We start from the raw sequence: 20901 nt of genomic DNA, 5'->3' as shown, positions 1-20901 counted from the left end.
TCATTCTGCCTGAAATGGACTGTTCACTAACCATTTGCCATCCTAGATATATCTGACATAAAATTCACAGGATTAAAAAAGGTAAACCAATATCGATCAAAATCGGTTTTTAATTCTATTTGCTCTGCATGCAAATGACAATTCCAATCACAACACTATTGCAGGTACCGAACACAATGTGCCATTCGCAAAGATAAAGATGTGTTTCGGTCGATTAATGCGACACATCCTTTACAAGTGCAACAGTATGACGAAAGTGAGATGAATGGTCATTGACAATAATCCATTGACTTTAATCGAGATTTTATCAGCCAACCGGTATGCATTGCGCAGGTACTTCTCTATATAAATCGGCGAACTATCTAGGTGAAGCATCCGAAAATGGAATTCAAATTAATTACTACATTTCTGCTTTGGTTTTTCCCACTGTTTTTCATATATTCACGATATACGAATTGCAGAATTCTCAGGTTGCCTTGCCAGCATTTTGCCAACTTCACAGTGACAAGAAAGGGATATGCATTGCTCCTTGCCCAAATTTCTGTCTACGACCACTTATCAGTACAGGAGTGCAAAGCTCAATGTGTTTTCAATCAAAACTGTAAAGCAGTAAGCTACAACGTGAATGGAACATGCATACTCAACAGTGAGTCTCCAGCCGATTCACTAAGCATGATTTTTGAAGGAAATCTTACACAAGAAACAGGATGGAGTTTCATGTCAACCAATTACAGCGAGAAATGGGTAAGGTTTTGTTAAATGGAAGGATTTGCTAACTTGGTAGAAGTAAAGATTGAATCTCCAGAACATTGCAAATATACAAATTTATAAAAAATAGCATTTTTGGAACCTTCCTTCCTTCTACGATTAGTATCAACTGCGCTTACAGATTTGAGTAGTAACGAGCAATCGTGCTCTTTGTAATAGCAGAACTTCAATTACCATAAATGCTTTGAAATAATGAAGGAACAAAGGGAAAAAATCAACATCAATTTGAATCAAAACTCCAAATTTGACATTTTTCTAGAAGATCAAGCTGAAAAACTTTCCCTCATCCCGCCCATTCAGAAGGTATGGTATTTGAAACTTGACAGGTGCCATTGATCGTACCATATCGATGAACAATTAAAATTTGATTCGCTTATTGATTAAGTTTGCAAGAAACTGCAATAATTTGAAAATGAAGCGCAGATCAGCGTATTTTCGATGTACGAACTCACAAAACAAGTTTCTATTGTGCGTCAATGCGTGAATAGACATTTGCGCGTAACCTGTGAATTAGCATTACTTGTGGCGTGATTGCCTGAAAATGATTGCTGCAAGCGAATTTGTACCGCTTATAGTATTAGTAGAACGTATTGGATTCCGGCACGAGTCCAGATAAAATGTTTCCAGTAATCAGAGATTCCAATACCGACAGCTGTGCCAACAAGAAGCTACATGCAGAATATTGTCATGATCGAATTTTGTTAAAAATTCAAGAAATTGCTCGCATTAGGTAGCTATTTAATATTACTAAACGGACCAGCAATATAGTACATATATTGGCCTTAACCTTTTGCATTTTTTTATCTTTCAGTTCTTATTTTTTGAATAAATATTATTTTTGATTATTATTGAACTTTCTCAAAATGAAATAATATTCTTAGCATATTGACATTTTACCATATTTATTTTGCTGTTAACTTGTAACTTTCATGTTCTGTTTTATTAGTTACAGGTTCGTCATCGACTCGAAAGCTCTTTTGAACTATTTTGATATGTGTGTCAGCACTTTTTAATTACCCTTGATGAAACTCTCAACAATCCAGCTCCAGCTTGATTAATTTTTTAAATAAAGCGTCTTTATATCAATCCAATTAATTGCTAAAAATATATTCATGAAATGAAATGAAAATAAAATGAGAGAATGGGCGGCAGCAAATGGTGTGGCAGTGAGACAGCACACTGTCTGGTTAGAACGACAATGGAAAGGAAAGAAACATGTTACCACAGCAGCCTCTTGTAATAGAAAAAGAAAGCAACCCTGATGCAATCTACCATGACGACGATGTTTATTGCTGAAGATCAATAAGATGGTGTCCTGGGAGCTGTTGATCAAGGTCAAAAATTGTTAAAAAGACCAAGTTGATGAATACAGTTAACGCTAGAGCAGTGGTGTCGTGCCTAGGGTGGCTTAAGGTGAAATTGCTATCACTGGCGAAAAGAAACAGGGCCAAATTGTGACACTCTTGATTATGGTGGCTCATTGCGTAAATTTGATAGGCTCTGTAGTTAACAAATCAGCTTTGTAGCATTTTTTTTATTATACAGACTGGTCACAATTGCAAAAGACATAATCCTTGTGGTGACAGTGTCTGCCTGGATACCTGTCAATGCCCTGGATTTCAATGCGTTAAATGTGGTACGGATGCCAGCGTCAATTGCCCTGATGGTAAGGAAATATTACTGGGACCATTTTTTAATAACTATACATAAACGCGTTTGTTCAAAAGAAAGTAAGCTTGGGATTAGTACTCTGTAAGCTTTGGATTAAAGTACTAAAACTTTCAGTTGTAAAAAAGGTTTCTTTGATAGGAATGTGCTGAAGAGTTATTCTTAGAAAGAAAAAACAAACACAGCAAAAACAGAGGGAAAATAGATTTTCAATTGAACCAGAAAGATAGCAATCGCCAAAAAGTCATCAAATAAAAATCGTCAAAAAGCATTACGTCCATCGCACCTTAAATGAATTATTTTGAACAGTTTCTTAATGCTGGAGGTGATCAATTGTTTGGTTTTCTTAATCAAATTCTTTTGATCATCTTATGGCTCAGTTTCTTATAGATGGTTTGGAATAAAGAAAATAATGCTATGCCAGCCTGAACAAAATGCCAGTCTGAACAGAATGATGATGGCCATAATCAAGGTCATCCATAACAAATATTTTAGAGTTCTAACTGCACAGCTCCATAACTTAAATATTTTAGAGGCCACTGTTAGACCACGCCTTTCCCGCCCTTTTTTTATTGAATTTTAGGAAGTTTTTCTAAAAGGCTAGTTAGATAAAATTTTAGATGCAGCTTCTTCACAGCATTATCAATCTGGTAAATTTGAAACGTATCATTGATAACTCTTACAGAGAATTTACAAATTTTTACCAATTTCTCCTTGATAGGCAAATACCGTCGTTGAACTGTGATTATGTCGCTTTTTAGGGCATCCTTTTCTCGTGCAAGGTATGAACTTTTATTGTTTGACACAAATAGATGGTAATACCTTCCAAAGATTGTCTGGAGGGAAAGACAAATTCTATTTTGTAACTGGGAGACATGGCTTGTTTCTGAAACATCAGAAAACAAACGCGTGCGTCGGTTTACATGATGGGGAGGAGTGGTTGGAAACAAAAGCATGTGGTTCCATCGACACGCTTTGGAGAAGAAATGGGTCTAGTATTCTATGGAATGCTGCAACAAAGAATTGTTTGTATAATTACATAGAAGGCGTTTTCAAAATGACCAGTAGAGCTGTATCTGCATGTTATATGGAACAAAACAAACTCTCTCTTGTTTGGGGTAAGTACTTGAATGGTTCAAATGTTTCTTTATCAACGCTACATTAATCCCTAAAAAATCAGTTACCTTCAACTGACAGTGACAAGACTACTAAACTGGAATATAGGGGAATAAAAAGTAGATATATCAACTGATGAAGTACAGATAGGGATGATAAGAGCTACTTTGGAAATGACCAAATTGTATGAATTCTTTGCTTGCAAAGAACAATGAAACGACTGTATCTCTCAAAAACCTTTGTATATTGATGATAGGGGGAACAGAAACAAATGTCAGAGAGACGAGTCTAGAACCCTGGGCGCACTGGTTTCTGGCATAAAACTAATTATTTCTGTCAAAGTGGAAAATCGAGAATACTGCTCTGGAACAGCATGACGGAACCTTTGATGGATTAGCGAATTTGGTTAAGTGGCAATTTTGGTGGGCGCACTGGAAAATCAGCATTTGTTTACTAACAAGCCTCTGTCTATGAACAATAGGGATTATGTTTATCAGAAGTTTTTCCTTATATCTTGTTCAGAGCTCCCAGGGCCTAGATTCCCATTTTTAGGGCTATTGTTTTATTCATTTTTCCAAACCAATGGAGAAAGTATATCCGCAGTAGGGGGAAGGATTGCAGAAGGAAGTTCCTTCTCAAAGCGTTTCACTTCATTTAATAAAAACAGTTATACAACATCACATAAACCGAAGTTTCATTCTTACTTTTCTCAAGACACCTTTTTCTCAAGACTCTTTAATTCGAGACTAGCTTTTTCACATAAGAGCAAGGAATGTTTCTACTACAGGATATATAATGCGATGTGAGGATAACGTCACTGATTTTAACTGCGCATGTGCATATGATGCAAAATTTGGAAAGCTAACGGTTTTTTGCAAAAATTGGCATTATTTCTATTAAATTTCGGGGCAGCCTTCTATTAGTCTGTGTCCCAGACCCCTAACCTGAAAGTAGAGGGTCTGTGTAACCGAGAGCAAAATCGCGTACGAGCGTTTCCCAGGATCTCTGGGAAAATTAATTATGCAAAAAACTATGCGGCATTCACAAGACAAAAGTGAACAACAGCGTGAACAGATCTTAGTTTGCAGGGGCAGTTTACACATTCAAATAGTGAAAAGAAATGTGTGCAAATTCAAAGTTACTTTTTATTTTGTCAGACAATGTCGCAATGATGTCTGAAGCCTTGAATATATCATGACTCCTAGATAACCGCCCGGCGCGAGGATGGAAACACTTCAAAAACCCGAGGATGAATTTTTAGCAAAACACACGCTTGTTGTTGGTAACTCTTCTCTTATGTGTCAATGAACGTTATAAAATCATTTTTAAACACCAGAATTTCAAACAACAAACTTAGAAGACGCATTTACAGCAAAGCAATCACTTTCATGATGAAAAGAATTGTTGAAAAGTACAAGACACAGGCCTAGGCCTGCTGCCTCAGATTGCTAAAGAAATTAGTCTACCCAGTTGAGCAGCCCTGTCCGGATCAATGTTAAATGTTTCACGAGTTATAAGCAATTTCCACTGACTGTAAACTTGCGTTTGTAAGCAGAGATCATTTTCTACGGCTTGAAGGCAAAGCGTCTTGTTTACTTTTCGGTTTCCATTTCTTATCGCTACTCTGAAAGTCATGTTTTCCTTCATCGTATTCATCAGATCTTGTCACAAAAATCCTTCTTTACATTGCACTCAAGCCAAAATAGTAAATAATCATCTTCTACCATGCAAAACAAAATGAGTACTCTACTCAAGGCAATTTTACTTCGATTGCTGCCGTAGATTCACTCCCCATCAACCGCTGTAAAATGAGCAAGATTGGCCCACAGCCCCTTAATCTGTTTTGGCCAGAACCAATCAAGTTTCCCAACGAAGATCTTCATCATCAAATAGCAGAGCAGTATTTTCTAAACCTTTCTTCTAACAAATAAAGCTACATCATACCATCACGACCGATCAACAATTTCTTCTTGAAGCAATTCTTCTTGCATGATTACACAGATCTATGATAATTATGCAAACAATTCAATTCAATCCTCGTACGCGATTTTGGTCTCGGTTACACAGACCCATTACTTTCAAGTTAGGGGTCTGGAGCACAGGCTGCCTTCTATGAAACAGTATGTTTGACTTGAGCGCCTCATCAGCTACAATATTCAATATTAACAATAAAAACTGGAGGGGAGAAAATTGCAATTATAAGCATTGTAGATAATGTTTATATTGTAAATAGTATATTTTGATATAATGTAGTTTTCTTTTTCAGTTAATAGTTGGTGTAAATTAGTTCAATTTACAATATCAAAGACCAGCTTAAAGCTTGTACAAACTTAAAATAAACAGTTAAATTTCTTTTATTTATAAATCATTTAATTAATTTATTTATCAATTTATCTATCTATTTTTTAATTCATTGGTTTATTAACTTAAACATTGATTTATTGTTAACAATTTTCCTATGTATTATATTGATTCAGTTATTTACATGATTCATCTTAATCTGAAACGCAAGCACTATACCGGCCTTGTGCTTGCGATTTTCTGATTGGCCTATTTCGATCCACAACTGGGTTCTTTCGAAACCTTATTCTGACGTTCTATGCCCTGAGGAGTGTCAGACGAAAAAGCTTTTAGTATGTTTTAAAATGTTTGCTTTTTCAAAGCCATTTTCAAATTCTGTACCGCAAAAAAATTGTTTATTATTTTTTTTGCAAACAAATTGAACAGCAGATAAAACAACTGGTACAATTTTGCCGTGGTCTTGAGAAATACCATGTTGTCAGTTACGAGCAGCACTGGTTGTCAATTTAGATCCCTCTCTTCATCTTAGCATGCCTTTTGAATGTTAAAAAAAAATCTGGAGCTCATAGTGAATTGCAGTTGACGCTTCTAGCGAGAATCTTTAGGGGAAATGGACACAAGACACAAATTTACCTAAAGAGGGCCTGGATTTTTCGATTTAGTGCCAACAAGAAATCATCAAATATTCAAATCATTAGTTTGTTTGCCTTTATTCATATCAAGGAATATCATATTTAACCAACGGAGCAACTACCTTTGCTTGATCCTTTATTGATTTTATGACATGAAGGTCTCTAAAATACCTAAAGCGTTTCTTCCACCGAGCGGATTTTCCCTGAAATTTCCTATTGAGATACTATTGGGGGGTCTGTCCCCCCACACCGCCCGGTCGCAACGCCCCTGTCAGAGAGATTATCAGGTGAATCAAGAGAGTTGCTATGCGGTGATATGCGGGGGTTTATACAGAATTCTGGCGTCAATTGCTAAACCCTTCTTGGCTCGACTAACCCTTTCTGGGTACAAAATGTCATCAATTTTGTCCCAAAGCAAAACTTTTGACTTTGGACAGAATATTCGACAGTAAATTAGAACCATTTTCTACGTGTAACATTTGAAGTTTTCCGATAGTTATACTAATATATATGACTTTTACTGATATCTTGTGTTTTTCGCTTTTCAGATTGACAAGGAAGATCAAAACTTTTGAAAATCATCATTTTAATACACAGAAAGAATGTTTATCAGTGGATCATTTGAAAGAAAAAACAATTTGATTTTAAATAGGATAATTGGTCAAGGACCGCGGAGCACTGTACAGATTGAGGGGGCTAAAACGTTTAGGGGGGAGGCTAAACATGCTAAAGCTCAGAGCAAGGCGACATTTGGTATGGTTTAAAGTACATTTTAGAGATGATTGGGGGGGGGGCTAAAGCCGCCTCAGCCTCCTCTTGCGCTTCCGCAGTCTCTGTAATTGGTCACTTTGCAGGTAGATTTTTTCTTTATGACAAACGTCGTTAACACCTTTTACTGCCACCCGTTAAATAAAGGCCAAGTTACTCCACCGTTTTTCAATATCAAAAGTTTACCTGTAGGAGACAGTTTTTGCACCTGAAAACACCCCACAATATAAATAAATTTTATATTAGAGAATTGCACAAAGCATATCAACAAAGAGGATTTAACAAATGTCAGAAATCTTCCTCAGCAAAAAATCTTCCTCAGCAAGAAATCTTCCTCAGCAAGAAATCTTCCTCAGCAAGAAATCTTCCTCAGCAAGAAATCTTCCTCAGCAAGAAATCTTCCTCAGCAAGAATTCTTCCTCAGCAAGAATTCTTCCTCAGCAAGAAATATTCCTCAGCAAGAACTCTTAATGATGAGGCGCCGGAAGGCAGCGAAAATTCGAAGATTATATTGTGAACGTGTAACTGTATTTTTTTATGAAAGTAATGTGAACAATTAATTGCTTATTAAAAAAATGTAGGTTACCTTTAAAGGCGTTGGTGAATATTTTAAACAATCTTCTGCATTTCTGTGGGTCTTTCCTTTCTTTTTTCCAAAATGCATCAGTTTCTTTGATGTAAGTAAAATGTTTTGTTCGCGCAGAGTGTATTGGTTCCACTTCTTCTGTAGTTTTCCTAATTTTCAGGCAAAAACATTTGTATTCTATCAAAAGATTAGAATTTTTAATAAATAATGCAGCTATAACCCATGTCATTATTTAGAGATATACAAAAGTATCCGTTTATTCAGCTGTACTTGAAAACAGCAACGGGATTGTTAGCAATTCACACAACAAGACACTGGGGGGAATTTCAACAGTGTGAGGGGGTCGGTCGAGCACCCTTAGCTTTTGTTAAATTGTCGGTTAAAACACGTTTTTAGCGCTTTTGTCGGTAAATTTTGCCATTGTTGACAAATTTGCTTGTTTTTGTTGGTTTGCCTTCCCCCTGCCATATTCTGATTGCAGAAGGCCAAAATAAGCAAAGCTGTTGCTGGCCACATTCTGCATTACATTGGCGTATTTTCAAATGTCCTACAAAATGGTCCAGTGCAGGGATATTAAATGTACGGATTGCACGCCAAAATCCGCTTGCTTCTGAATTGAACCCCGCCCGCAGAATGAATTGCATAGTAGAAGATGCATAAAAAAGAAACAAAATCTCGTTTTCATAAATTATCCGCAGGAAATCTTTGAACAAAGGATACAAAACAATGCTGTGATTCAGGTCAAACACTTAATCTTTAGATCTCGATAGATTGATAGTTGCAGTCCCATTTTTCAGACTACAAAATACCTGTGCCTCGACATAACTGCACAATCATTACAGTTAATATAATGTATGCAATTGAGGTTCTTCATAATATGATTGGTAAAGATATTAGATTTTCTTGACGTACTTTCTTGCATTAGAAAATATAGGATAGTAAACATTTGCAGATGAGACACCGTTGCGAATCCTATTGTTTGATTTTGTTTTTTCTAGGTAAGTATGCTATGATTCTACATATTTGGCCTACTTGGAATCGTGTTGGGCTGTTGTTGGCTCCTGAAATAAAATGAGATCGACTCCACAGACATAAAACTATCCAGATGAAATTTGCAAGGGACAATAACGAGTGAAATTGGCGTTTATTTCGATGAATTATTGATGATTTCGATGAATTCTGATAACTAGATGTCAAATGGTTTGCTCTATAGTCGCCGGTCAATTTTGAAAGAATGTAAGGTGGATGTCAGACACAGTTGCCTTTTGATGAAAAGTCATATATAATGCAATTGTTATTATAACCTAGCTTAAAGATTAAGGTCCTTATGCTTCCAAGACAAAAGAGTGTAACGTATCGCCCTAAATAGCACAGTCACATTGTTTAAGGTAACGTAAAATGTTCTATCCAGCTAAGTATTTTTTGAGGCAATTTGCTTGATAACTGCAGCAAAACTGATGTGCACCGATAATTTTGCTTAAGGGGATGTTTCCTATGCAACATCTTATTGAAAAAAATCTCTGGTTTTGACAAAAACAATTTCGTAATCCTAGCTAGAGCGCACGACTAAAGCATATTTGCCAAATTATATACTGGAATGAATGGACGTAGCGGATGCTAAATGTTTAAGGGGACTTATGATGTATGGACATTGCCTAGTATTGCTATTTTAAGATAGAACTCTCCGAATGGGGCCCGCATGCGCTACATTTTGCCTGATTAAAGGGGCTGTAGCCTTCTTAGCCCCTATACAGTAGCGTAGATAGGAAAATTTTACAAGAGGGGCTATAAATTTATATTTTCCAACAAAAATATAATAAGGAATTTTATTTTTCTGTGCAAAACATAACGACATTGAAAATTAAATAGAACACTTAACCTTTTTTCAAAGTCTGGTATCATAAATTGAATTCCTTGAAGATTTTTCTAGTCACCCCCTCAAAAAGATATTTTGAATACCATACCTTATTGAAAGAGTCTCACCTTTAGAATCTTTTCTCTCAAAATATAACACTTAGATCAAAAAAGACAAACCATGGTATTGTTCTGACAAGATCAGAAATTCTCCGAAAAAATAGCTATATAGCTTTTTAGGGGGCTTTTCGCCCCCCTGACCCCTTCTATCTACGCCACTTTCCAAATGTCATCTGCTCCTATGCTGGAATGCCCACCAGAGAATGCTTGGAAAGACACTAATTTTTGTAAAATCAACAGTCTATTACAGTTGGGTTGTGTTGCATTCTTCTATACACCCCTAGTTACATCTCTGCTTCCCAAACATGCTTACACTCATTATATACTCACTGTTTCTTAAGAGTTTCTTAATTGTTTCTCATGAATGATGTTCTGGAATGTTCGTGAACGTTTTTCCACGTCAAGAGATTCGCTTTCGTTCTGATGCTGCATTTAGACGTGGAAAGTATATTTTTATCCCTTGTGTCTTAATTTCTAGGCCTTCAGGGCAATCTTGTTCTTGGATTTTACGAAATTTCGTTATTTTCAGGTTTATCACGATTTAATAGTTTCTAAATTTTTTTGCTTCGAGTACTGAAGTTTCTTAATTTTTTTCTGACTGTCCAGTATTCGTTTCTTATAGCCAGATGAGTGTATATCACAGACTACCCACAACTGCAAGAAACGTAATCCATGCGGAGGCCTAATGCTTGGGTTCTTACCATTGCCCCGGATATTAATGCTTAGAAAGATTTTTTTCAGTTTTGGATGCTCTAAAGGTATGGATACAGCGTTGACTACCGATAAAGATCCTTGAAAAACAAAGAATTGCATTTTTAGGTTTTCACTCTTTGAGCTGCAGGGGAGGTTTAAAGGAGAGAAGGGTCGTTGGAGAAGGGGCGTATGTTTAATATCAACAAAAAAAATAATGACTTGTTTTGTCTTACTTTCTATCAATATTATATAGCAGTTTCTATATTGCCAAGCTTTTGATAGAATAAACAATATCTTTTCTGTTTTGTTGTTCGAGAAAACCGGGTTTTTCTCTCGCAGGATAGAAATTGAGTTCGAGATAGCAAAAGATCTAGATAACCGTGTGCGAGTTTACGGGTTTATTTTTATACAAAGCTTTATAGGAAAACGAAGGGAGATGGGAATCCATTCGAGATATCGAATTGTTCGAGATAGCTGGTATTCGTGAAAGCGAGAGTTCACGGTAACGAGTGATGCACCACGGTTTGTCCTTTAGAAAAAGGAGAGGCATCACATACAGTTGAACCATTTGACTGCAGTTGAACGAAACGATTGTTTATTTTATATTTTCCCCAAGATCTATTTCTCGCTCTTTCCCACAACATATCTTGCTTCTTCTCCTCCTTAGACCTTATCCCAAAAACATCAGGGTTGGTCGCCCGAATCCTCTATCTCCATTGTTTTCTCTAAGAATGATTAAAAAAAGCAGGTCTAAACCCTATATTAGATTCAACAATGTGTGAGTTTCAGCCTAACTAAATGCTCATGGCTTGGATGTAAATACTCTTGTTTTTTGGTGAAAATCAGGAAAGCCTCCGGGCAAACAAACAGCAATGTTTCTTAAATGTCAAATGCTAAAGAGCAACTTTTTTAGCAACACAAGAAGGTAGCGTGAGATAACATGAAATTGAACACCTTATAAGTCTCAAAGAGCTCCTTTTTCTATCATCTATACCGAGTCAACAGTGCATAGTGCCTAATCGTCAAAGCGAATCATTTCCGCCCCATTTGTAAAAATGATTCTGATAATGGTCCTTCAGCTTATTTATCAAAGACCCAAAAAAATTTGGTTGACATGCTAGAAGAAAAGTTGTAATTGCCTTGACTTAGCTAAAGCGTAATCAAATGATAGCTTTTCCAAAAAATTCAACGCAATCATTATAAGAAAGGACCAAAGCCTACAAATGAAGTAAATTTCAACGCGCGCAAGGATGTTCAAATAATCAAATTGTAAGAAATGGTCACATTGCTAGGTATTTTATAATTTGAACTTCGAACATCATATCTCTGAACTCTGTAGAAAAGCTGATTCAACTATAGAAAGGTCAACTAAAAATCCTCAAACGATTTATTTGCTCTAATGAAAGGAAGATTGATGTCCAAGCTTTGTATATTCAGATTTTGATTATTGCTCTCTTGAATGGTAAAATATATAAGGTCACTCCTTTGTTAAGATTCTGAGCAGGTGTCTAGAAGATAAAAGAAGGGTTTAGCAAATGACCGTTCGTTGTTACTGCTAATTCTAAGATGAAGAATGAATGTGTACATAATTGCGTGCTTGCATGATTGAAGAACAAATACATGAACCTAAATGACTATGGACTTAAAACTGCCTCTATTGATGACAGTTTTTACACTGTTTCTGCAAGATAATACTCAACATTGTAGAATACTACGCGACAGCTGCCAACACTATGCTAGATTCAGGGTAAAATGGAATGGATCTGCACTATTCATGTCAGTGCTAGCAACTTTCTATGATTTAACGCAGCCAGAATGCAAAGAAAAATGCATTCATAGTCCATCTTGTAATGCAGTAAATTTTCACAAAAATGGGACCTGCTTAATAAGCAGTGAAACACCGACGGATCCGGCAAGTAATTTCTCAAGAAAGAGCCTTTCACAACTGCATGGCTGGAGCTTCATATCTACAAATTTCAGTGACACTTTGGTATGCAATTGCACATTTCTTTTTATTGAAGGTTTGTTTTATGGGGAAAGGTCTTTATCTAGTTACAAAGATAAATCTTAGTAGGGCTAGCGAAATCTGTTTTTGTGGGGGGAGGAGGGGGCTTTGGCAAAAGTGGAAAGAGATATAGTCTAAAATTCTGCCAGCTTTTGTGCTTTAAAAGGCCCTTAGCTTTAGTTTCGTTTCTATGTATTTACCATTTGATTATCTAGAAGAGCTGGAGAAACTGGGACATGGCATTTGATCGATAAAATCTAATCGACCAGGTTCCATTGTGCGAGTGCGAGCAAAAGTTTGAAAAAATTATCGTAATCAATAAACAATTGCACGATCTTCGGAATGTGTGCTTGGTGTAGGGCCCATTACAGAGTTAAGCTTTTTCTATGGCGTAAACCTGGCTCAAAAGATCTATTTTTTAGCAGACAAACTTTAAAAAACGACAATGAAATATATTTGAATAACGACAGCTGTCAAAGGGAAGGAAACCACTAGGAAGAAACGTTTGAAGCAATCGAGAAAGGAAGAATAGGTAGATATATTCTTTGTGTCGCAGTAAATTGCAGTAAAGTGTCGTTAAGAAAGCTTCAACGTTTCTTTTTATCGATGATTATGTTCTGCCAAATTTTATTTGCATAACCTTAATTACAAAATATAAACGAATAATTTCACGGTAGGGGAGGGAGATTCAAAGAAGAGCAAAGCATACTATCCCTCCTTGCCAAAAGAATACTGTCAAATTATCTACTTTGGATAACAAATTCATAACAAATTAGTAATAACAAATTCTATTAAGTATCGTTTTGGCCCGCCCAGTTTGAGAGTTTTTCTAGTCTCTAGAATAGTTTTTATTTAATACACGTTGTGTTTAAAAGGTTGTTCGTAAACTTGAAAATATCTTTCCTATTTTATGTCAACATTAGAACGGATTAAACTATGGGGCATAGTGAAAAAAGAACATTGAAAATATACCCTCGGTATTCCTTCGGTCAAAAATACTTTATTTATAAATTCTTTTAAACCCTTCACTAGATAGTGTGTTGGAATTACGATTTTACCAGGAAAAAAAAATAAAAAGCTGTAATTTGGCACATAGGTTCCATACGACACTTGGAACAACCAGAAAAAGCCCAATCAATTGGACATTGGGAATTCCTTGTCTGGGCAAATCCCATATGGCGCACTGATCAGCAGGGCTTCAAATTTTGATGTCGCTAAAACCACATTATATGTACATAGTCTTAAAGACAGTTTCATGCTGAACAACTTTTATTCAACATACACGCCCTTAAAATGTGGAAATAAGCACTTTCTGGTCAAAAATAGCGGATGGAGGCAACGGGGCATTAGAATGTATACAGTGGTGGCGCCAGGGGAGGGCTAAAGCGCTACAGACCCTTCATAGGAAGCATCTAGCCCCCCTATCGAAATAAAATTTTAGGTTATTGTCGGAGCAAATTTGACAAAATAACGTACGAAAACTGCATATTATAGTCAATTTAGCCCCACCTGTTGGAAGCTCCAACCCCTCTGTCGGAAGACTTCTGGCGCCACCTCTGAATGTATATAAGTTTATTTATGAACAACTTATATGTTAACAAGATCAAAACATGCGATGATGAAATCCTATCCAACAAGGAGCAGGTTAAGAATCCCGCTAAACATTTTGAAATTTCTGCAATCCGTGTATTATTTTGAGAAAATCTCAGGATTTTCCAATTTCCAAGTCCAGGTTTTCCGTTTTTCATAACATTTTTCCGGGTTTTGGGTCCTAGGTACTCTCAAAACACCCTCTTTTACATGTGCGCACTTTTCAATTGAAAAGTTTGCAATTTTTTGGATTTTACGTAATTTGGAAGCTATCTCTTTTTCTGGTAAAGAAGGGAATAAAGGGAATATTACTGGCCCAGCATCAAGCTGTAGTTTTGTGAAGCCACTTTGAGTTTGCACTGAATTTGGCAGTGTTTTTTACGTCTTAAGCCTTGGCCAAACGATTCGATTTTTCGCTCGATTATTCTCTCGACATTTGATCTCAAAATCGAGCGAAGTCGAGCGTGGGTGGCCAAACGATTCGATCTTTCGCTCAATTTTTCACTCGACTTTTCACTCACGCTAAAAAAATGAAGGCAAAGAGACGCAAATCGGTTGCCGTGTTTATCTTACGTGCAAATATCCTTTCACAATCTTTTGACGAACCCAAGCGAAATATGACCATGTTCGTTCGTTTAATGCAGGAACCGCCATTAAAGTGCCTGTGACATGATTTTCGTACTTTTGGGTTTATTTATCTATTCTTATGTAAAAAGGCCTGTTATTTTTATTTCTGAGGTTAGTTTTTACGTTTTGTGAGAAAGGAAGGAGTTATTGGCGATCTTCTATGCCAAAATTCGCCATCTTGGTTTTCAGAATGAGTAGACAGTGACGTCACGGGAGGGACCCGATCGCCTCCTCCTTCGAGTTTTCGTATCGTAGTCAATGAGGGAAATCTAACAGGTCCAAGATGAGAGATATCTCCAGAGAAAGTAGTGGCAGCGAGAATGAGATTTTTTAAGGTAGCGCTTACATTGTTACAATAACGAGTTCCTCCCATGACGTCACAAGAGAACGGCGAATGATGATAAAGCGACTTGGCTAGGCCGCACTATTTTGCTTAATTTCAATATCAAAACGCTTTTATTTCAAAAAAAGTTCAGATCTACTTTAAAGGCAGTGCAACGCTTCGATTAAGAGAATAAAAAAAATCATGTCACAGGCACTTTAAGTACTTATTTCGATTAAGCAAATTATAATTTTCAGGCAAAATTTTGTCTCTTTTGATTAATTCCATTCTAAAAATGAAATTCATCACTTAAAAAGGTCCCCTTGACCTCGAAGCCCCAGGGTAGTATGCTTCCCTACCCAGCATAAGAGATGATAACTGCGCACGCGCTTACTCAACTCACTCGACAAGGTGGCCAAACGATTCGATTTTTCACTCGATTTCTTGTCGAGTAAAAAATCGAGTAAAAAATTGAGTAAAAAATCGAGTAAAAAATCGAGTCGTTGGGCCGGGGCTTTAGTAACAAAAATGACTAAGATGGAGGATGTCAATGAAAAAGGTTGAAAAAATGTCAGAATTGAAATCTTCATCTTTAAATTAGTTTATTATGAAAAAATAATGTTTTTGGACCGTTCGGTCGCGAGTTACTTAGTTTTGAATATTTAGATATTTCTTTAGATTTGACCGGAATTTGCTGCTGCAGTGAAAAAATTTCACTAGAGTCAGCACGGGCTGAGTGGGCCCGGGTTGAGTCAGCCCGGGCTGAGTGGGCCAGGTTTAAGTCAGCCCGGGCTGATTGGGTATTATCATATTTTATCTTATTCACACATTTAATGATTTTGCATCGATAGAATTTGCGATATAAAATGAAAATATTCAGCAAGAGGATCAGCCATTTTTTCCGCGCGCTTTTCAATATTCACTCGTCCCACTTTGTTTCTGCCCAATCACTTCTAAATTTGCATATTCTAAGGGTACGTATGTTAAATAAAAGTTATTCAGCATGAAATTATCTTTCAAAAGATGTACATACTATGTGGTTTTAGCAACATTAAAATTTTGAACCACTACTGATCAGTGCGCCATTATGGTATTTGCCCAAATAAGGAATTCCCAATGTCCAATTGATGGGGCTTTTTTCTGGTCATTTCCAACTTAGTATAGAACATCTGTGCCAAATTACAGCTTTAGTCCGGGTTAGACCGTTTTTATATCTAATTCCACTACACTATAAACCCTTCCCAATCTTGAACTTTGCCCCAACCCCGCCTTCAAATACGTTTCGCTTGCCCTGCCTAGAACTATTTGCGTAACCATGGTGAAAGTTTGAGGAGGTTGTGGAGAAGGGGTTTAAAATCCAATAAATTCATCATAGTATTTACTGTATATGATACAAAAGAAGTTAAATGGGCACTTGTTATGTTACTTCATATAGAAGAAAGGCTTTAGCTATAACAAGGGCAGTAAATTATCACGGTTGGTTTTCTCTGTTTGATACAGAGATACATCATAGCACAAACTTCGCCGTCATTCTTTCTCCATTACAATTTCGCAGAGTCCAAAAAGGGTAACTAATACTGAATGTTTATTTTCCAACTAAACAGCATTATGACAATCATAATTAACTGTGACGAAATTGGTGCTTTCCCAGGGCCCGCGCCACCGATTCTAAAGTGGAGGGGGGCAAAAAGGAAGGTTACCTATTAAATACTTAAAAGGGGGATTTAATAACTAAAGTTAGCAAGAAAAGTGTGGGGTCATGCCCCCCGGCCTCCCCTGTGAAGCGGGCCCTGTTTTCTGTACTTAATTTCTATATACGTTCTATTGCATTTATTATTTCTAGGTGGGTAAATATTGCATGAAAAATAAACCTTGTGGAAAACATTTTTGCATAGACACTTGTAGATGTCCTGGTTACAAATGCATTGAATGTGGAACCGATATTAGTTACCCTTGTCCAGACGGTAAGTTGCTTCTAATTAAATTCTACATCGAACAGACAGCCAATGAAAGCATCAGTTGCTTGAATTTCTGGAATACCAATAACATTCTCATCTTATAGAATAAATTTGAGTGATTGGTGACATAGTTGTAAGCCTCGGTGGTAGCAGATGTTAAAAATTTCTGAAAATTTTCTCCCGAACGACGTTCCGCCTATACTCTATATAACTACGACAACAAGATCATATAAACTTAGAGATATTCATTAATGGTGCTTTTTTAATGAACTTAATAATATTTAGAGAAGATTAGGTTGATATTAAAATATGATTTTTTTAATAAAGCGAAAGAAAGGCTAATATTCATTGATTTTTTCTTTCATGGAATCCGTCGTTAGTTTCAGATTTTTTTAATATTATTGAGTTGTTGAAAGCCTCGGTTATTTAATTTTTAGAATAATTGTCGTTTGCCTCTGTTAACATATAAGGTATACCATTTTCTCGGTTATTGTTTGTTGATGATATAAATATTTCTTTCAGGCCATAGATTTCTGATAAGTCAGGTGGACTATGTTAAGACATGTGTAATATTTGATCAGGTAGCATACAAGTTTTTAAGAAGTGTGGACTGCCCAGAGAGATACTTTGTATTCAATGGTGAATTCTTGATATATCAAAGTTTACAATTATGTGTTGGGCTTCTTAACGGATATCGTTGGCTTGTGCCAAAGTCATGCGGATCCTTAGATACAAGATGGATAAGAGAAAAACGAGGATTTTTATGGAATGCCAGAACTCACAACTGCTTTTATAATCATCTTCCATGGGTATATGTGCAACCCGGCAGGACTTTAAAAACTTGCTATGAAGAGGGAAACCAATTCACATTAGATTGGTGTAAGTATGATGAATTCATTGTACCAAATTTTTTCACAAGTATCGCGCTAGAATTAGCAAGCAATTGAATAAGAATTTCTTATTTCAAAACTCTATATCTTCCAACAATTAACAATGTTGAACAAAATCCATATCTACGATATTTCAAATGCTTTGTTAGATTGGCGTAATGTCTCTCCCCATCTTTCTCCATCAAATTCCCATGATTTGATATTGGTTCTAGAATCTATGAACCAGGTCAATACAACAGCAATCTATTAGCAGAACAAAGTTTGCTATTTCTCAGTCGATGTGCAACAGATTATGCTCTTTCTCTGGGTATTTAATGATGTTCGCAAGGTTTGGTGGTTAAAAGTCAAAGCCAAACTTATGGTTTGATTAAGTTTGCTGAACTTTGTGATTTATCTAAATGTACTAAATGTATCTAATTTCTACCCTCAACAGATAGAGAAAGATGAATTGAATTTGCATGCCAAACTCTCGCGAACAATTCATAGTGTTCCAAAGCCTGGTCGTTTACCAAACGTATATTCTTTGGCAATTTGTAGCCGGTATAAATAATGTTCTTCGTTAAAGGACATGACCTTTTGACTATTTTATGGCTTTTTCCATTAATTTAAATTGTATATAAATGTAACAAATATTTATCTATGTAAAAGAGTGGTACAAACAAGTCAATGCCAGCTATTATTATACATTTTCACTGCCAGAAGAGGGAGTCAGAACAAATGCTAACTGAGGCGTACCAGATCAACTGGGAGTGCTTTTAAGGCACCCTAAGCACCCGATGAAAGCAACCCTAAGCAAACATCTGTGATGGATACTTTCATAATCATATCTAGTTTGAATAGATTGGTTGTTTAGTCAAATTTCTTCAGACGCTCAAGAATCTATAACCTAAGACATTGTTTGAACACTATCAAAAATTTAACAAAATTATGTTAATATATTGTCCATCTCCTTCGCAACCTCTCCGCTGCTATTGAAATAAATAAGCTTGTGAATAAAATGTTGTGTAACAGGGATATGATTAGACAATTTAGCATCCGTAGTCTCGTTTCCGTGCATTTTCTTACATTTTTTTTACATTTTCTTAGCCCTTAGTCATCATTTGTTTGTGAATATATATTAAGTATGTTATTTTACATGAAAAGTTAGTTGTTGCCGAGGTGGCAAATCGTGACAAGTGCGTCTTTTGATGCCTCTCAAATCTTCGAGGGAAACCTCTCACAGTTGATGGGGGGGGGGGGGGGGATGAGTAGATATAAACAGGCAGTAAATAAATTTCATAGATGAGTTGCTTATCTACGTGGGTGTCTAGCAATGTCTAACAAGCACAAAAAATTATAAAAATATTTCAAATTAGCTTTAGAAAGTTATCTAAGTTATTTAAAAGTATTTTTTTAGATACTGATGGCTTGGTTCCTTCATCTTATATTTAATAGCAGAAATTTTGAACAATATTTTGCAAACACAAAACCCTTTAGCCATCGGATTCCAATTCAATTCAATGGAATCCGATGGAATCCGATGGTCAATTCAATAGCCATTATGACCTAGGAATTTCCATAGCAATTTATTTGGCGTTATGGAACTTGAAAATGGCTTTGAAAAAGCAAACATTTTATAACATACCGTAAAAATTATATCAAGACCCCAGGGGAATCATTTGTTTTTTCTGTCCTAGAGGGGGGGCTTTAAAAAGAAGAGGTCTTATTAGAGAGAGAGAGGGCTTGTTAATAATTTGAAGCAAAACATGTTTTAAAAACGCTCTTGGCCCTTTCGTTATAAGAATGTCATACAAATGTTCTCAAAAAACTTTTCTAGCAGCTTCGAAAGTTTACTTTATCAATTATAAGGTCCTCATCTTCATCAACGTCACCAGGATAAATTGATAACCCTTGGACATCTTCAAAACAAATTTTGACTGACTACTAAGTCGCATAAGTATGTCTTTACATAGGCCGCATTTGTTGCTCACAATCTTATCACCATCACACCTGTCAAGAGATCCACTAAATTCACGAAGCATAGGCATAGCAAAGGATTCGTTTCAGAAATACGAAAGATATTCAAAGACTGGAAAATGAAAATAGAAACAAAATTAAGAGCTCTACCAGTGGCGGATCCAGCCAAAAATCTGACTACCGCCGAAATGAGATAGAGGGTTGACCACACCCTTTAGACCACACCCATTTCTTGGTCACACCCGATTTTCTGAAATTATTATTGCTTTCTATAATTTTCTATGTAGACCATTTTCAAGAGACAAGCGGTGCTTTACTGAATTTCATGTATCCTTACAACAAGCTTGAGAAGAAATAAATAATCTTATTCAATATTCTGAGGATGGATATTCTAAAAAAAATTTACGGCATTTAGACGAGGAACACCATAGAATTAGAAAAAAATATACATTTGGCAAAATTTTGAAGTGTCGCCTAAAACTCGCATTTTAGTCAGACAATTACTTATGAAAATCAGACTTGTTGGAAATTACAAGTTTAAAAGCTAGATAAAATTTGCAATTATTGAGAGCAAATTTTGTTAAACAAAGAATCATACTTTTGGCGAACATTGTCGGCCTGACTTTCAATCCTGGCGCCTTCTTAAATCCTTGTTTCTATAATTTTTTGAATAATCTGACTACCGCTCGAGCGGTAATGGCGGTAGTCTGGATCCGCCACTGCTCTACAATGCTACATCTATATCTATCCAGGCGCGCAACCAGAAATTTCAGAGGGCAGGGGTCCAAGACACAAAAAGGTCACTAATTAAACTTCATTAAAGGTCCACCGGGGCATTTGTTTAGGTACACCGAAAATATGAGCAGTTAGTAAATCTGTAAATATTGTACGCCAGACAAGGGAAACTGATCAATAGAGAAAAGTTGTGGTGTACGGTTTATTTTGTGGTGAGGTGTGATGAAGTTTAGGAGGCCCGAAGGAGGGGGGAAATGGAAAAAACAATGCCTCTTGCGAGCGAAGCGAGCAAAAATTTTGCCACCATACCCT

At 36.3% G+C, this 20901-nt stretch overlaps 3 protein-coding genes across 6 annotated transcripts in view; 2 read left to right on the top strand and 1 right to left on the bottom strand.

Annotated features, from left to right (window-relative positions):
• Positions 1 to 20901, bottom strand: part of LOC135691438 (sulfotransferase 1E1) — a 48723-nt gene that overhangs the window by 13849 nt on the left and 13973 nt on the right. For all 3 annotated transcript variants that reach the window (XM_089115992.1, XM_065209306.2, XM_065209307.2), the window contains exon 3: positions 7840 to 7988. The gene's annotated coding sequence lies outside the window, so the exon portion shown is untranslated. The remainder of the gene's footprint in view (positions 1 to 7839; positions 7989 to 20901) is intronic.
• LOC135691443 (uncharacterized) lies at positions 276 to 7846 on the top strand. The gene is made up of 4 exons (XM_065209313.2): positions 276 to 744; positions 2314 to 2434; positions 3198 to 3554; positions 7034 to 7846. The coding sequence occupies exons 1-4, from the start codon at positions 382 to 384 to the stop codon at positions 7036 to 7038; spliced, it is 846 nt and encodes a 281-aa protein (XP_065065385.2). The 5' UTR covers positions 276 to 381; the 3' UTR covers positions 7039 to 7846.
• On the top strand, positions 11489 to 19098 carry LOC135691444 (uncharacterized). Of its 2 annotated transcripts, none has more exons than XM_089115993.1 (4): positions 11489 to 12496; positions 16894 to 17014; positions 17531 to 17891; positions 18336 to 19098. In XM_089115993.1, the coding sequence occupies exons 1-4, from the start codon at positions 12137 to 12139 to the stop codon at positions 18343 to 18345; spliced, it is 852 nt and encodes a 283-aa protein (XP_088972119.1). In that variant the 5' UTR covers positions 11489 to 12136; the 3' UTR covers positions 18346 to 19098. The 2 variants fall into 2 exon arrangements, with proteins under 2 accessions (XP_088972119.1, XP_065065386.1); XM_065209314.2 differs by having other exon boundaries at positions 11492 to 12496; positions 17531 to 17887; positions 18332 to 19094.

The sequence above is a fragment of the Rhopilema esculentum genome, chromosome 4 (genome assembly GCF_057945365.1).
Source record: "Rhopilema esculentum isolate cy_ngs chromosome 4, ASM5794536v1, whole genome shotgun sequence".
In the NCBI taxonomy this organism is placed as follows: domain Eukaryota; kingdom Metazoa; phylum Cnidaria; class Scyphozoa; order Rhizostomeae; family Rhizostomatidae; genus Rhopilema; species Rhopilema esculentum.
This window is presented reverse-complemented; position numbering and strand designations above follow the sequence as displayed.

What these genes read in the sequence shown, in the direction of transcription:
- LOC135691444 (XM_089115993.1), top strand. Translation starts at nt 12,137, where the DNA reads ATGACTATGGACTTAAAACTGCCTCTATTGATGACAGTTTTTACACTG. An exon ending in CAAATTTCAGTGACACTTTG is followed by an intron (nt 12,497 to 16,893) that starts GTATGCAATTGC and finishes TATTATTTCTAG; the next exon opens with GTGGGTAAATATTGCATGAA. An exon ending in TAGTTACCCTTGTCCAGACG is followed by an intron (nt 17,015 to 17,530) that starts GTAAGTTGCTTC and finishes TATTTCTTTCAG; the next exon opens with GCCATAGATTTCTGATAAGT.
- LOC135691443 (XM_065209313.2), top strand. Translation starts at nt 382, where the DNA reads ATGGAATTCAAATTAATTACTACATTTCTGCTTTGGTTTTTCCCACTG. An exon ending in CCAATTACAGCGAGAAATGG is followed by an intron (nt 745 to 2,313) that starts GTAAGGTTTTGT and finishes TTTATTATACAG; the next exon opens with ACTGGTCACAATTGCAAAAG. An exon ending in CAGCGTCAATTGCCCTGATG is followed by an intron (nt 2,435 to 3,197) that starts GTAAGGAAATAT and finishes GTCGCTTTTTAG; the next exon opens with GGCATCCTTTTCTCGTGCAA.